The 16,300-nt window shown below is 40.5% G+C and overlaps 2 protein-coding genes across 3 annotated transcripts in view; both read right to left on the bottom strand.

The window, feature by feature from the left end:
* Nucleotides 1-9,104, bottom strand: part of POC1B (POC1 centriolar protein B) — a 44,950-nt gene extending 35,846 nt beyond the window's left edge. For both annotated transcript variants that reach the window (XM_053977730.1, XM_053977728.1), the window contains exons 1-3: nucleotides 8,982-9,104; nucleotides 8,661-8,745; nucleotides 661-832 (exon numbers count right to left, since the gene is read on the bottom strand). In XM_053977730.1, the coding sequence (XP_053833705.1) occupies nucleotides 661-832; nucleotides 8,661-8,745; nucleotides 8,982-9,095 (371 nt within the window). In that variant the 5' untranslated portion in view covers nucleotides 9,096-9,104. The remainder of the gene's footprint in view (nucleotides 1-660; nucleotides 833-8,660; nucleotides 8,746-8,981) is intronic.
* GALNT4 (polypeptide N-acetylgalactosaminyltransferase 4) lies at nucleotides 3,517-8,326 on the bottom strand. Its single transcript, XM_053977727.1, has one exon. The coding sequence runs from the start codon at nucleotides 8,169-8,171 to the stop codon at nucleotides 6,420-6,422; it is 1,752 nt and encodes a 583-aa protein (XP_053833702.1). The 5' UTR covers nucleotides 8,172-8,326; the 3' UTR covers nucleotides 3,517-6,419.
* Nucleotides 9,105-16,300: the final 7,196 nt, after the last annotated feature.

Raw genomic sequence — 16,300 nt, forward strand, 5'->3', positions numbered from 1 at the left:
TTAGAATCTTACCCAAATGAAAAAGCAGTATAGAGAGGCCAAATCTTAATGTCACCATTATTTTTTTACTTATTTAAATATTGTTAGAATAACACTCCTTAAGTTGCATTTAGCATGACCAATTTTACAGAACAGTGCAATTAAGTAGTGGCATTGGTATTTAGTCTCATTGGCATTCATATTTGAAAGAGAATTTTTTTTATATAGTAATCTATAAAACACTTGGAAGTTCAAGTAACATCAGTCTAAGATCACACTGAATTACTCATAATTACTACTACTCAAGAACAGTCTGATAAAGCAAGTCAATTAAAATATTTTTTTCCAAAAAAACATTGTTTTCATCACTTGTCTCCCCAAAATGAAGTGCAGCCATGCAATCCTAATTAAAATATAATCTTTAAACCAGAGAAATATTACAAAGCATAGTTATACACACATGAAATTGTGACCTCTGAGTTATATTTTTCTTTTGAAACAACAGAATATTCATAAAAGAATAAAGTAATACAGTAAAGAACAGAGTTGCTTGTGGTCCCCAATCTCTGTTTCTGTCAAAGCCCAGGCATGTGGAAAGGCAAAAGAAACTTGAGTAAATCCTCCAACATTCACACTGTACAATAATGAAACACATATCCAACATTGCTCAGTTATACTCACATGCAAGGAATCCATAGCCGGACAGTGTGATCATGAGAAGCTGAAGCCAGCACCTGCCCATCTGGTGAGAACTCTACGCTTGTCACCGCTTCCGCATGGCCTGAAAATCTGTAGGCACCGCACTGCGTATTCAGCTTCCACAATATAAGAAGCCTATCCGCAGAGCAGGTAACTGCAAGAAGTAAAAGACATTAGGAGTCTGCTCACTGCTCTTATCAAAGTCAAAGCTAACGACTATGGATTTGGATTCACCAGAGAACTTAACAGGTATTACGGGGGGGAGGAGTTATTAGGTTTTAATGGATACTTAGCCTAAGCAGAAGCCTGGTAGCAAGTAATGCCATCACCAGGCTTTCAGAAGGATGCCACAAGACTGGGAGAAGTAAAGGATAATTCTTAACAGGTAGCTCTCACACACTACGCCAACTGGCTTACAAGTACTTTGATGATACAGAGCAAAACGTTCAAACCCGAACATCATGCACATCAGTAACTATGAATCCAGATTTGGTTTTACCAAATCCTAAGAACAATAGGAAAATTCTTTAGTAATCTCCGAGATGGAACTTGTTTCAAGTATCAAGTGTTTAACTCCAAAAAAACATGCCAACTTAAACTGAAGACATGACTTCTAACATTTCAGATATCTACACTTGAGTGACAGTACTGATATATAATTCCAAATTCCTATTTAAGTACCAATTTTATAACACTAATATTTGTCTAGTTCAAAAGAGAACAAAAAGTTGTCATTCTGAAAACACAGCATGTTTGAGGGTGGGTTTTCTGCAGTCACTTTACAGGTGAACTATACTATCTACAGTCAAAAAGGCAAACCTAAGTTTCACCAGAGCTTGATCATTTTCAGGAAACTGTGAGAAGCAAAGACAATAAGCAGTTGAATTAAAGTGGTACATGTGATTTTCCTATATCCCTATCATCTTCATCTCTGCAAAATGTTAGTATACATTCATAAATAAAAACAAGGTAATCACACTCCCATCCCTCAGTTGTCAAATTCCTAACCCTAGTAGAAAAAAGAAGGGAGAAAAAGAACAGGGGCCTCCTGGAATTTGGAAGAGTACACAAAGATGGCTCTTCTCTTCCCAGTTTCTTTCAAGCACCAACATAGCAGAAAGAAATTGACTTTCCTTACTATCACACGTCAAGGCAAGACTCAAAAAAATATTAGCATATTAGAATATTAAACATTAACTATTAAATTCCCTCTATGAATTTTCTACAAAGATACTGTTTTTATTCCTAAAAGACTAGCTTCTGCTAAAAGATGTGAGACCAGACTATCCCTATGCCCATATCAACAGGCCTATATTTGACAAAGAAGTAAAGGATATTTTCCCCCCACTTCAACTTTTCAAAACCCTATTTTACAGCAGGGTCTTTCTAATTGTACTTGAAAGAATTCCTTTTTCCCTTTGATTCTGAAAAGTGATCTACAGTGGAGTAAAACTAAAAGGAAAAAGTGAAATATAAGCTAAAATAGTATTTGAAGGCATAGGGCTGGAAATGTGAAAGAGACAAAACTGACAGCTTCTAAAACAAATCACTGATGAACTACAAAATACCTGTGGTAACTTATGAACTGCATGAAGGCTGTGCAGTATCAGCTTTCAGTTCTAAAAACTGAGGGAAATATTCTTAGAAAGATGTCAGCACCATTGACGTCAGCCTGGTTTCTTGTAGCTTGCTGTCTCATAGATGGGCTGTCCCAAGGTAAATGAGACTAAGCAGTGACCTGAAGTTCTTCTTCCTGTGGGACATCCGTGACCATCTTCCTTATTTTCCCTCTGGATTCCCTTCCGCCTATGGAATACTTAAATATTGGATCAGAAACAAAAAAAAAAGCACAGAAGGTCCTATGCCTGTTGCTCCTCAGAGAATACATGACATAACTAGAACTATGTCTGGAGGTGAAAGACTATTTGTCCTTGCTATGATCAACTGAAAAGTATAACTAAAATGTAGAAAGCTGAAAAGTCACACTGAGCTGATTCCAATATACAACTTACTCCAGTTTATAACCTGAGTGCCTTTTCTTTTTTAAACATCAATGCTTCTGTACACGCCCACGTATAGCAGACACATCACTGGATAATTTGATTTTCTGCTGATGAGTCATTACAGGACTGAACACCAAAAAAGAAAGACTTGGCCTTATGCAAAGGCCAAGTTGAGAGATCTACAGCAAAGTGATGTGTAAGCAGATACCTAAGCTTCACATATGCCATGAAAAAGATTTTATGGTATTTGCAATGAAACAAAGTTCAATTTATGAATTGTGACTATTGATGGTATACATTTTTATATATACACACACAAATATATGAACACAAGTTGCTATAATACAGAATCACCATTTCACTCTCATTTCCCACAATAACAAAGTGGTGACTAAAAGTTGTGCAAAGATCAAAAGAGACAAACTCAGACAAGCTTTAACAGCTGAAGAATCTCCAATTTAACATACTGAAGAATCTCCAATATAATTAATCACTCAGTGCAAGAATTATAGGGCAGATGGAATACAGTGCATAAGATGGGTGTGTGAATATTCAAACCCTACCATTGCCAACAAAGCCCCACACTTTACAGGAACCCTGCAGCTCTCAATAATACAGTACAACATCACAATGTAAACACATTTTGCAATGAATTGCAAGATTTCCTAATTGGAGAAAAATTATTATTAATTGAACCTCTGTCAAAAAAGCCAATCTGGAATTCTAAGCACAGTGGATAAAATACAAAGAACTTCTAATAACTCCCATAAATTCAAGTTATTGGCAGTTTTTGTTGTATTTTGTATACATGTACACAAGAAGAAAAGAACTGAGAAGAGTCAGCACGCTAGCCAACATTTAATTTTCTGGATTTTATTTTTTCAGAAGAAATCCCAAAGCCCTCCACATTTATTCAGTGTTAAGTTTACATTCAATTTCTTTTAAGTCACTTAAGAGTCAGTAGTTTAAAATATATACAAGCATTCACCAAATCTTCAAAGTCTAACAGAATAGAAAACTATTCAGATTTTCCAGAAATATGTACATACTGAAAAATAATTGGATAGGAGTATTGAAATGGTAAGGTGTTGTTTGTTTTTTCTTTCTCTCTCTTTCTCTAGTCCCTCTTCCTTCTATTCACGCTTTTTATTCCCACTGGGAAGGTTTGAAATTTTTTTTTCTTTTTTTTTTTTTAAGGCCAGGTGATTTAATTTTTTTTTTTTCTCCCCAGTTTGTTTCTAAATGACTGCAAAAATAGAAAGGGAAGTCATGGGGAGGAGGAAGGGTTCAGATACATAGAATAACTATTCAAACGCAGAGGCAGATTCACTTATAGTTATTGCTTAAATAGATAAGGAACACTTTGAATGTCAGGTTTAACTTGAAGGTATTTCTTTATACAAAAAGCAGTTTTTGCCAAGTGCTAAAAAAATAACTGTATAAAATTTGCATAGTCTGTATTCACATCATTTAACTACTTTCATCTGAAAAAACATGCATTGCACATACTCTCTATGATCTGCACATAAGAGAACCTAGGCCTTTTCCCTGTCATTTCCATTGAATGTAACAGCCTACAGAAAGCTTTCCACAAAAGCACATACTTTATATAATTTATTGCCCCAGTACCTAACGACTGGCTGCCTTTTAAAATTCGATAAATGGTTCATAACTTGCAGATACACAAAAGAATTCCTGCTGCAACGTGGAATGCAATTTTTCAGGAATGCTTCCATTGTGTAGTAAAAAGTTCCCTTTTTTTTTTTTAACAAACAAACCAACAACAACAAAAAACCAACTTAGGAGAAAAAGGAAGATAAAAAAGAGAAAAAAATCAAATTGCAAGTAACTGCCTAAAAATAAATTAGTCTGAAAAGAATCCATGCCACACAGTGGCAAGCATTTTGAGCATGATTCAATGCTGCATCCCAAGCTCCAAATTTTCTTCTGTTCATCTTCTGTGTTAACCTGCTTCCACCCAAACCTCTCAAAGCTTTCAAGTCACTAAGATTTAAGAATATGTTATAACTTACTCTTAACTTTATTTTTGGCAAAACTTCAACTACATCAGGTCTCACTTGTCCCTTTTCAACCCTTCTACCTACTAACACCTGTAGTAAATGTACATCCACTATATTCCTCAAGTATCCAGCTAACTAATGCTCACTAGCTTAAGTTTGTACCTACCAGCCCCAGGTAAAGACTTCCTACACTATGGCTACCTGAAGCACATTGATCACTTCAGTGAGAGTAATCAAAACAGCTGGAATGCCCAACACATTAAGAAAAATGTTCAACTTAAATCTTATGAAAGTAAAATACAGATACTAATGCAAAATTTTTTTCAAGTACACAATACATCTAGCACATCTACCATCCATAATCACAATCAAAACAGATTAGTGACATGATTTGAGAATCAGTACTCTTCAAAAGCATAACAGATAAAGAAAACATTCTAAATAAGTAATTCTTTGAACCATCAACAAATCTTAGTTTCCTCCAAGCTGCCCTTTGTCTTTTCAACTCCCCTTATGCCAGAAGCTTCAGCTTCCCAGCTTTACCCAAGGTCTCCAGTGGTATTGTTTTGACTAGAAACAGGCAGCTTATACTGTATTATTTCAAAACTCTTCCTAGTGCTAACCCATGCCAGCTGCTGTCAAAACACAAAAAGCAAAATAAAATAGCCCAAATGTTCCTCTATGTTACCTTTCTCTACCTTGCTGACTGACCAAATTACAAAAAAAAAAAAAAAAAAAACAAAAAAAAACCACCACAAAAACCAAACAAACAGCAAAAAACCCCAACATGATCTAGATCACATAATCACATAACTTTTGTGTCCCTAAGATGTGGAGCTGAACATGGAAAAGCTTACAAAGCTTACACAGAGGCAATGTATACATTAAATATATAGCTATGAAATAGCAGTACCTAAGGCAATTCTGTGGTTCCTTTCCTTCTCCATTGCCTTTAAACAAAATTCTTACTTGCAGCCATCCCTATTTCTTCTATTTGTGATATCACCAGCATGTCCTTGGTTCCACTGCTACTACACTCTCCTCTAAATGCATGCATCTCCTGACTAAGCCCCATGGGGCAAGATTTTTACAATAGGTACAAGACTGCAAAGCAGTGCCAAAGCCCTTCTAGTAAATAAACTTCCTATTCTTCTGTATAATATAGTACCCTTAACAGCATGTACATTCCCAGAAAAATGCAGACCATTACAAGGCTTAGATTCAACTTTCCACATCAATGTCCATTCAATCACATGCTACTGTAGCATTACTTAGGGTGTTACACACATATTTTATAATGTATCTGCAACACAGTCAGCTAATACCACTGCAAGAACCTTAACTTTTACTTCTGTAAGTAAATTTTTTTTGTTTACATGGAACATTATCTCGCAGGATTATTGCATAATTTTAAGATGAAAAAAATTCCTCTTCAGTCCACTCAGAAGCCTTTGTTTTATAATCAAGACTGAGGAAAGTAATAATGGATCAAAATTTTACAAAAATAAAAGGCATTAGATGTTCTAATCCATGTTTTAGAAACTGAAACCCACTATTTACTTTTGCTTTCCATACAGTTCATCATAGTAGCCAGTTTCTACACCACTACAGACAGATGTGAAAACACTTCAAAGTATTCAATCAAACATTGCTACGTGCTCACACGTGCAAAAAGCCTGGAGATCACACGCCATCCAATTCATACTACCAGCAGTGATTATTTCTCAAATTTCCAAATCTGATTTTTATCTCCAGCATTACAAGTTCTCATTTGCACATCAGCGTGTCCCTCAGTCGTACGATAAGCAGTAAGGCACTTCCCTGAATGAGGATGATAAATAGTCCCATCTTCTTTGAAGTGCCAGATAATAATTTCTGGGATAGGAGATCCATCTTTTGGGCAGCTCCTCATACCTATGAAGTCTTCACGCTCAGGGACTTCAGCACATAGCTCAGTTACAGAGTTAAATCTAATCTCCTGATTTGATGTATATTCAAAGAATTGGTTGCCTCCCTGACCATGACAGCCAAAGAGAGAAAGGTGAGACCCAGTAGGATTATGTTCCTGTAAGACATAGTCAAGGCACTCTGAAGGTATTCCTGTGCTGCGGATAGCACCGTGCCAGCCAGGACGATCTTCTGGTACATGCAACTCAGCAAATACATTTTTTAAATACCAGTGAAAACTCTTGCATTTCAAACGCTCCCTAAGAATCTTTCTTTCAGAAATGTCTCCATAGTTTTCTTTCCTTGCTGAAGGATTTCTGTTGTAAAAGTGATCTTTGAAGTCATCCATCCACACCTCAGCAGCACGTGCCGTGTTCTGAAGGAAATTTGGTCTAGCATAGGGCGCACGCTTTGGAAACACATGGCCCACGTGGGAGCACGGATGAATTTCCAACATGCCGCCACACTGCCAAACCCTAAAGGATAATTCTAAGTTCTCCCCTCCCCAAACATCCATTCCTGTATCATAGGTTCCCAGGTACTCAAAATACTTCTTGCTGACAGCAAACAAGCCACCAGCCATAGTTGGGGATCTGATTGGGTCAGTTTCTGACTTGCGCCTGAGACGTTCATGTTTAGGCACCGAGTGCCACTGGAACGTCAGCCGCCAGTCAAACCCCCCAATCATGGGCTCTGCTGTTTGCATGTAGTATTCAAATGTTTTCCAGTCAATGGTGTCAATGACAGGACAAACAATAACAGTCTCATTCTCAGCAATCCTCTCGAGCAGTGGTTCCAGCCAGCCAGAAACACATTCACAGTGACAATCTAGGAATGTGAGAACATCACCAGTAGCAAAGGTAGCACCAATCAAGCGTGCACGAACCAAACCTTCTCGTTTGTTGGTTCTTATCAAGCGAACTCTTTTCAGACTGCTTATATATTTTTCGAGTTCAGCCTTCAAATACACTTTATCACTCAGGTCATCCACCAGTATAATTTCTTTCAGAAGCACCGAAGGTGATGTTTCAAGAACACTATGTATCGTCCGCAGCAGCGTTGACCAGGCTTCATTGTAGAAAGCAATTATAACAGATGTTGTGGGCAGTCTTCTGTAGTTGTAAGATTTAGTTTTACAACCACTCAGTCGATTATCTTCAATGTGCCGGTGGAGAGAAATTTTATCACTTAAATAAATATTTATTGCATACTTCTCAATCAGCTCTTCTTCCTGTTTCTGTTCCTCAGGACTCAGCTGGGGGCGAGAAGGTTTACCCCATTCTCCTGGAGCATAAGGATCAGGTGGGGGTTTGTCATAAACTGGACGAGCCAAATCGACAGCTTTTTCTGCTCCGTCAGAAAAGTGCCTTTCCCATTTCCCTTTAGTGATGCTCCTGCCGGTGAGGGAGGCACCGAAGGAAGAAACCGACAGCTCGACCACAAAGTAAGCGACCATTAAGAAGCCGAGGAACATGCAGCTTTTGCGGATCCACGTCCATCTTCTCGCCAGACGAATCCTCATCTTAGATAGTTAAAAGCAGCTCCTTAGCAGAGAGGGGTCCGTGAACTCCTGCCGGCTCTCCCCGCGCCCCCGGGGAGGATGGGGCTGCAGGCACGCCCAGCCTCGGGCTCGGGACGCCGGCGGAGTTTGCAGCCAGCCCTCCGTGGTGGGCCCGGTAGATTCCAGGGGGACGGCGGGGGAGAGGGGCAGCAGCGGAGGCACGGAGCAGCCCCTGCCCCTCCGGCCTCGGCGCTCCCCTCACTTACTTCCTCCTCCTCCTCCTCTCTCTCCGCGGGACAAACCCCTCCTCCAGCCTTGTGGTTTGCTCAAAAAGTTGTCGCTTAAGGAAGGGGAAGAGACTCCTTAGCCCGCCCGAAGGCGCGGGAGCCTGCCCCGCCTCCGCGCCCGGACCTGCGCCCGGAACCGCCCGGCGGCTCCGGGGAGGGAAAGAGGGAGGAGAGAGCGGGCCGCCCCGCCCGGAAAGCAAACGGCGCCCGGCCCCGCACTCACCCATCCCCGCCGAGTTCGCGTCGAAGGCGACGCCCGTCACCGCCGCCGTGTGGCCGCGGAAAGGCCGGATCAGGACGGGGTCCTCCTGGGGAGAGGGTGCGCACCGTCAGGCTGCGGGCGGGGGCGGCCGCGCTCGCCCTCCCCCGCCCCTTAGGGGCCGCTAACGCCCCGCGCGCGGCGGCAGCCGCCACTCCCGGCGTCCGGAGCGTTTCCAGCAGCGGGGGCGGCGGCCGCGGCCGGGCAGCCCTCGGCGCCGGGAGATGCCCGCCGGCCGCGGCTCGTCCTGCCCGCCGTCGCCGGGGGCCGGGGCCGAGCCCTTACCAGCGGGGAGGCCATGGGCGGAGCGGGGGGGAGCGGCCCGTGAGAGCCCCGCGCTCCGGGCTCGGCCCGCCGAGCCCCGGATTCATCCGCCGCGCCAAGAGCGCGGATCCCCATCCGCCCATGCGCGGCCGCGCTGCGCGGGGCGGGGCCGCACCGCGGGCCCGGTGCGCGGATCGCTCCGAAAGCCGCAGCGCCCCCGCCTGCCCCGGCTCGGTGGGGCTGGAGCGGGGCGGCTTCTGCAGTCGGGACGGGAAAGTCAAGTCCTCCGAGTCTGCCTGGCGGTCGGGACACGGCGGCTTAGGGGTTGCGGGGGGCTGACCTCTCAGTGTGGGGCACGGTTTGGCGGAGCCGCAGCCATAGGTAGAATGCTCGGCTAGTGGAAGGTCTGGCCCATGTTACTTTGATTTTATGACTTACAAATTAATGCAGGGCAGCCGTGATTAAAACCTCAGACTGATTTTGTATTAAGCTGCCTTAGGTAGTTTGGCCTCTTGTCTTCTTTTTCTTCAGTTGTTTCTTATTTTGGTCGGACTTTCTAGATTTCTAAATTGACACTCCCATCTATATCATACAGAGTGCTCTTTTAACAGACCTTTAATGATCTAACAAACTGCACCTACCTTAAACAAAAATTAAGAAAACCTATTGCTGCAACGTTGGTGTTAGTAGTGCTGTGAATGTTTATGCAGCTTCATGGAAAGCTAGGTGAGGGGACCAACCTGGCCGGAAAAGTACCACTCCCATAGCTTTGCCAGTAAAAACAGGGTTGACAGCAATTAGCAACAAGAATGGCTGTGATGTCAAAGCTGTCATTCGATACATGAGTGTTCCTGAAGAAGTAATTCATACTGCAATTACCCTTCCTTTCTTTTTTAAATCCAGTCTGCCTTTTATTGGTTGTTCTGACATTAAATTTTTACATCTACAGAATCAGGTCAGTAATTAGGCCAACATATAAGAATTGTCACTTATAGGACAGTTCCAAATAAATTCATGTTTAACCATGAAATGCACAGTTAAAACAGTAACTCTGGAAGTGATGAAAAAAGTAGGATTATCACAAGTATATAAGGCAGTTTGATGAAAATCTACTAGCAGTCCTTACAGTGAGATTATGTAGGCTGATAATTTCCCATTTTGACTTCAAAATATGAACTCTTTTCAAAAATATAAGTGGTGGGACAAGACACATTGACTTTAACGTGGACCTAGCAAAAGCTACAGCTTTTTTGCATCGTTTGGTTTCGGTTTGGCTTATTGGAGGAGTTTTGCTTTAGTGTTTTGTTTGTTTGTTTGTTTGTTTGTTTTCTTCTACATAGCTCATCCTCCCATCCTTTTAGTCCCTGTGATTTAGATAACAAAGTAAAATGTAGCATTAAAAAAAAGTTGGTAATGATAAGACTTAAATGTTCTGCACTCTACCCCACTGCAGGAACAGTAAGTTAACTAGTTAAACTTAAATTGACCTCTTCACCATTATTAAAGTCTTCCAGCCTTTCTCACCTTTTTTCCCAACTATCTTCTTTCTGCCAGGTTTTTTCCACTGTGTCTCATCAGGGAGACTACATTTAGATTCTATCCCTCTGGACTACTACCAAACTTTGTGTGATATTCATTTATTCTGCATCTTGTCATCTCCTGAATGGAAGAAGTTGCTGCTTTAACTGTGCTGCGTGGTTTTGGTATTTCTTATTTTTGATATTTCTTGTTTTTGGTATGCCTTGTGTTTTCGGGTTTGGATCTGTTCTGGGAGCTGCTTAAAACCGAGTGGTTAGAAACATGTTCCTTTTTTTTAGAAACTGAGCTGAATGACAATTCCCAGTCCTACTGAATCCTTTACCCTTTGCCTTCTTTAGAGCAGGTCAGTATATTTTACTAATTTTGTTATGCTAGCAATAAACTGGAATCTCTACCTGCCCACAGAATTCCTGGACTATAAATTGCCAGGTGATAGGCATAAAGCAAAGGAAGGGCTGTGATTTCGGAGAGAAGGAGGGTTGCATCCCTCTTTCTACAAATTGATAGATGAGTCTTTCTCAAATTGTAGGGCTTACAAAGTTAATCTGTTTCTTGCTGTTTCTCCTCACCTGAGAGTGCTTTGAGGACTCCCAAATGCTCATAGGAAGCAAAGTATTCCTTTACTGCAGACATGTAATTAGCTATAGTGACTGTAGTTACAAAGCTGGCAGGTAATAGTTTTTATGATAATTATGTTCCCTCATTAGTATGTATAGACTTTACTTTTAAAATTATGTTAAGATTATTGTAATCTCTTAATAACACAATTATGAGTTGGCATTGTCTTTTTAAGGTTGTGATATGCAAGAGCAATTTACTGTAATAAGTTGTTGTGCACTGTGATGACAATGATAAATGGTGCCTCAGAAAATATGTTCCAAGCATCATGTGTCAGCAGGCTGCTGTTTCAGCAGCTATGGAGTTGGTTTTTTCTCAGGCACTGTTTTAAGGTAGTACATGTACAAACAAAAATTGTATCTAGAGAAGAACATTTTAAGATGGTAATTCCAGGCTTGTGCTGACTGCATGGTCACTGCAGGAAAAGAATTAGTAAAAAGATGTGTAGAATTCAAGGACACATGGACAGACATGATAACCTCAGTGCATGAATGCTGCGATGCACACATTAATTACACTAATCACATATGGTTTCATAATAATAATTGATGTAAAACAATACATGAGCATAAGGGGCAAATATACTAGCAATATAGTAGCCCACCAAAAATTCTTTCATGTCTAAAATGAGGTATTTTAACTTGGTGTTAATCTTACTTTAAAATAAAAGTAAGAACCCCAGCTGTCATTATGTGGGATCCTATTGGAAGCAGCTGTGTTAGCAGCAGAGCAGTCCAGGCTGCCGAGAGGCCTCAGGAGGTCGTACTCTGTCACTAGAGGGGAGTGTGAGATCTGCTTTGCCAGCGTGGTGTTACTCCACCACGCGGGTATTCATCCACCTACATGCAGGAAGGGAATGTAGTCCAAGGGCACAAAGATTTAATTGCAGGATGTCTTGCTGTCGTAGAACTATTATACCTTATGATCTTTCCAACCTCTGATCCTACATTTTTTTCTCCTCCATCAAAATGGTTGTGAAAATAAAATAAATCTTAAATCTATGAAATAACTTGTGGAGTTGTGTTGGTTTTTTGCCTCTGTTGAAATTTTCTTATCAAAATTCCATTAAAGTCTGTTTGCCAGCAGCAGTAAAAGAATGGAAAATAAAATAATATCAAGTAGGTACATAACAATTTGAAATACAAGGATGATTTGGAATACATATGATGTTATTTTTAGGCTAAGAAACATCCTGGGGTTCTGAGGGAATTGGCAGTTGTAACAGCAGAGCCATGTCTCCATGATACTTGAAAAGGCTTGATAACTGGACTGTGACTACCATTCAGTGACTAGAGTGACACTGACTACCTGTAACTATCTCAGGCACTCAGGAGGGAAAGGATTATCACACCCAGACCCTGGGAACTGCTGACCACTCAGCCTTACCTTTGTGCCCAACAAGATCATGGAGTGGGTCCTGCTGGAAGTTATGTCAAAGCATATGAGGGATGATTGTATGAAGGTGGTTAGAGACAGCTGACATGGCTTTGCCAAGAGCAAATCATGCCCAACTAACCTAGTGGCTGCCTATGATGGAGTGACTGCATCAGGGGACAAAGGAAAGGTAAGTGATGTCACTTCTGTAAAGCCTTTAATACTGTCCCTTCCAATGCTTTTGCCTCAAAATTGGTGTGGATTTGGTGGATGGACTATTAAATGGCAAGGAATTGTATGACTGCAACCAGAGTGCTGAATGGCGTCCTCCCAGGGGTCTGTTTTGGGGCCTATAGTATTTAATATATTAATGACATGGATAGTGGGATTGAGTGCACCTTCAGGAAGTTCATGGGTGACACCAAGCTGAGTAGTTCAATTGAATCAGGGGAAGGGATGCTGTCCAGAGGACCTTAACAGGCATGAGGAAGTGGCATGTACAAACATAATGAAGTTTAAAATTGTTCTGCACCTGGCTTGAGGCAATGCCCAGTATCAATATACACTGAGGGATGAATGGATTGAAAGCAGTGGAGGAGGTACTGGGAATACCAATGGATGAATACCAGCAATGTGTACTTCCAGCCCAGAAAGCCAAATGTATCCTGGGCTGCATCAAAGGTAACATCACTACTGGACTGAGTGGGGTGAATCTCCCCCTCTGCTCTGCTCTCATGAGATCCCTCCTGGAGTTCTGTGTCCAACTCTAGGACACTCGAAGATAAGGAGGACATGGACCTGTTGGAGCAGGTCCAGAGGAGGGCCACAAAAATTATGAGGAGTCTATTGACATAGATAGATGTTTGAGATTTTTCTTTTTTCAGTGTAGGGATTGCATTTGTACAGAAGGATAGATAAGAGAATTTATCTCTTAGTACTGATGCCTGAAGGAAAACACGTGTGAAAGAAAACTGCATAATTCAAGACCAGCACTTTAAAACAAATAACCATCTGGATTAGAAGTTGAGAGTGACAATTACTCTGCCAAAGAACCTAAAGTCATTAGAATTTGTATAAAAGTGGGTGTGTTATCCAAAGGTCCTTTCTTGTTTTTTTTTCCTTTTAATGAGATGCTTTTGTGTAAAAGATACATATCTTGATTATGACTATGGGGATTAAATCCCTTAATGTTCCTCCCTTAGTACCCAAACAGCACAATAAAAACACTGACAGGGTAATATGCAGCATGGGTTAAGCTGCATTTAAGTCTCTTAGTGTTACCTTAAATGCCAGACTATAACTCTTGCTCTCTATAATGTGTGTGCATTATTTGAATCTCAGAAAGCTTGCAGTCACTAATTGGTTTTGGATAATTGAACAGGTTTTACTATGAAATTTTCTGGGATAATCCTATTATGGTGTTTTATATCAGTAGCATTGCTATGGGGATGGATACCCATATGCAATTCCAAATTTAAAGAACATCTTCCTTTTTTTTTCCCAAATGTTTTAATGGATGATCAATACCAGTAAGGTTTCCTGTGTTGCCAGTAACATGGATATGTCGGTAAATACGTTTTTATTTCAATGCACTTTCATCCAGCTTTTCTAAAAATAAGTAAAGCAGTTTTTTTCTAAATAGATATGTAGAATGCTGTCTCTTTGCCATACAATACCTGAAATTCTGTTGTGTTGTGAAATTCAATGTATTGGAATCAAGTTACTTCAGCAAATTGTTTGGTAATGTTCACTTAAAAATCAAAAACTATTCCTGTGTCTTACTGAGTTCGTGAGAGCTAGATCAATTTTGGAAGAATTTAGTACAGCATAGCAAAGGTTAGTACAAATTTATTCATGCTTCAGAAGATGCTATATAGAATGATTTAGGGCATTTTCACTTAGTACATCTTATAACAGGATCATTCATCTGCTGTAACGTGGATGTTAGCTTCAAAGGTGAACAATGAAAACTGGTGAATTGTATGGAGATGCCTAGTTTGGTAAAGTATCTCTTTAGGTATGTACTAGAAGGTGACATTTCACCCAAAGGAGAATGATCTAGGGAATAGAATAAATATGAACAAAGAATCTAGAATGAGAACTCTAACTAGAAAAATGAGCTCTTGATATCAGAGCTTGCCTAAATTTTCAGGAAAAAAAATGTAATTGCCCAAGTGGAACTATATTATGCACATTTACGGGTAATTTTAGCAAGTGGCCTTTAAAAAAAAAAAAAACAAGTCTTATAACTCTGAATTTTATTTATACATAATTTTCAGGAGTAAGTATTCCCTGGAAACACACTAGTAATTTCTTGGAGTACTGAAATAAGAATTGTGAGCTAGACATTTGTCCTGTTTCTGATTTTTCTATAATCCTCCATAAAATTAGTTTCTTTAGAGTGCATGTTTTCAACAGCAGTCTTCCAATAGCAGTAAAGCTAAAATAAGTGCTTGAAACCAATGTCTGCAAATGCCAGGTACAAAGTAAGACAAATGATAACAATTGTAATTACAAAAACAAGTGAGGAAAAACAATATGCCACAATTATTGAAAAATAAGGAACCTAATGGCTCTTGAACAACTAGTAGCTACAACATCCATGATGTTAATGTCTTCTGCTAATTGCTTTCTGAAGGGTGAGGTCTGACCCATCAGAGACTCCAGGTGCTTAGCACAGGGCTGTGCTCTATGCATTTGTTTGGCAATGTCATAATGCCAGTCTCCCAGCTCCACACCACCCATGCATCCTCTAAAAGGATCCTTGACTGTATCTCATGAGTGGTCCAGAAATTACTTGAGCACTGATTTAAAAGTGTCTAAATGCTCTCTCCTCTGCTGCCACTTTGTGGCATCTATCTAAGGATTGAGTCACCAGTTTATTGTACCAGGGCTGAACCAGACTTCTGTTAGTATGTTTAAAAGAACTGGAAGACTTTGGTTCACTTAGGTTACCTACCTGTCCAGTGGGACAGGAGTCAGGCAGCAGTGGCAGCTGCTTCATTTCACTACTTTACCAGACTGGGGTGGGGACTTGTGTCTGGACAAGGAAAGCCTGCATCTGTACTCTTTCTTTTTTTCTTTTTTTTGTTCTCTTTTTTTTTTTTTTACTTCCTTTTTTTTTTTTTTTTTTTTTTTTTTCTTGCAGCGCTGGCTACTTGGGCAGGAAGAACTTTCCAGCATGACAGTTGGCAACCCACAACATGATGGACTGCCACAGATGCTTCCTGCTGCTACCATATAGATTTCTCTTGACTATTACTTGTATGGCTGATGCAGAGAGAAAAATGAAGGGAGTGGTAGTAGTTTCAGACTCTCTTGTTTCACTATTAAATGCATTATTCTGTTGGTGTGCCTGTATCAAGTACAAAAGCTGCCACTGTAGATGAGATAGCTAGACACTTGTCTAATTCCAAAATGAGTAGTGTTGTTACATCTTATCAAATCATGCTTATAAAATCTAATCAATAGGCCCTATTCCACTGGTGAGGCATGCACATATAGTGGGTCATTTGGGAGGTAGAAGGTCCAAACTGCAAATGCCTTACCCATTCCATGCATTCTTTTTTAAAACTCCATTTCCTCTCTTGCAGGAGGGCTGTATTCATACATAGCTGTATGTGTGTCAGCTTGTGTCAACCCCTTCTTGTAGTGGCTCTAATATTATGAAATTTTATGCTGCTCTGAGCATAATGACAGGTTCTGTTTCAGAGAAGGACAATTCCTGAGTGGCTGAGCAAGCCATGTACTATAGAGTGGAGTGGAGCAGGAGGCATCTGCTTAGTATCACTAAATGAAGGCAGGAAGAA

Source organism: Vidua macroura, chromosome 5, assembly GCF_024509145.1.
Source record: "Vidua macroura isolate BioBank_ID:100142 chromosome 5, ASM2450914v1, whole genome shotgun sequence".
Classification (NCBI taxonomy): domain Eukaryota; kingdom Metazoa; phylum Chordata; class Aves; order Passeriformes; family Viduidae; genus Vidua; species Vidua macroura.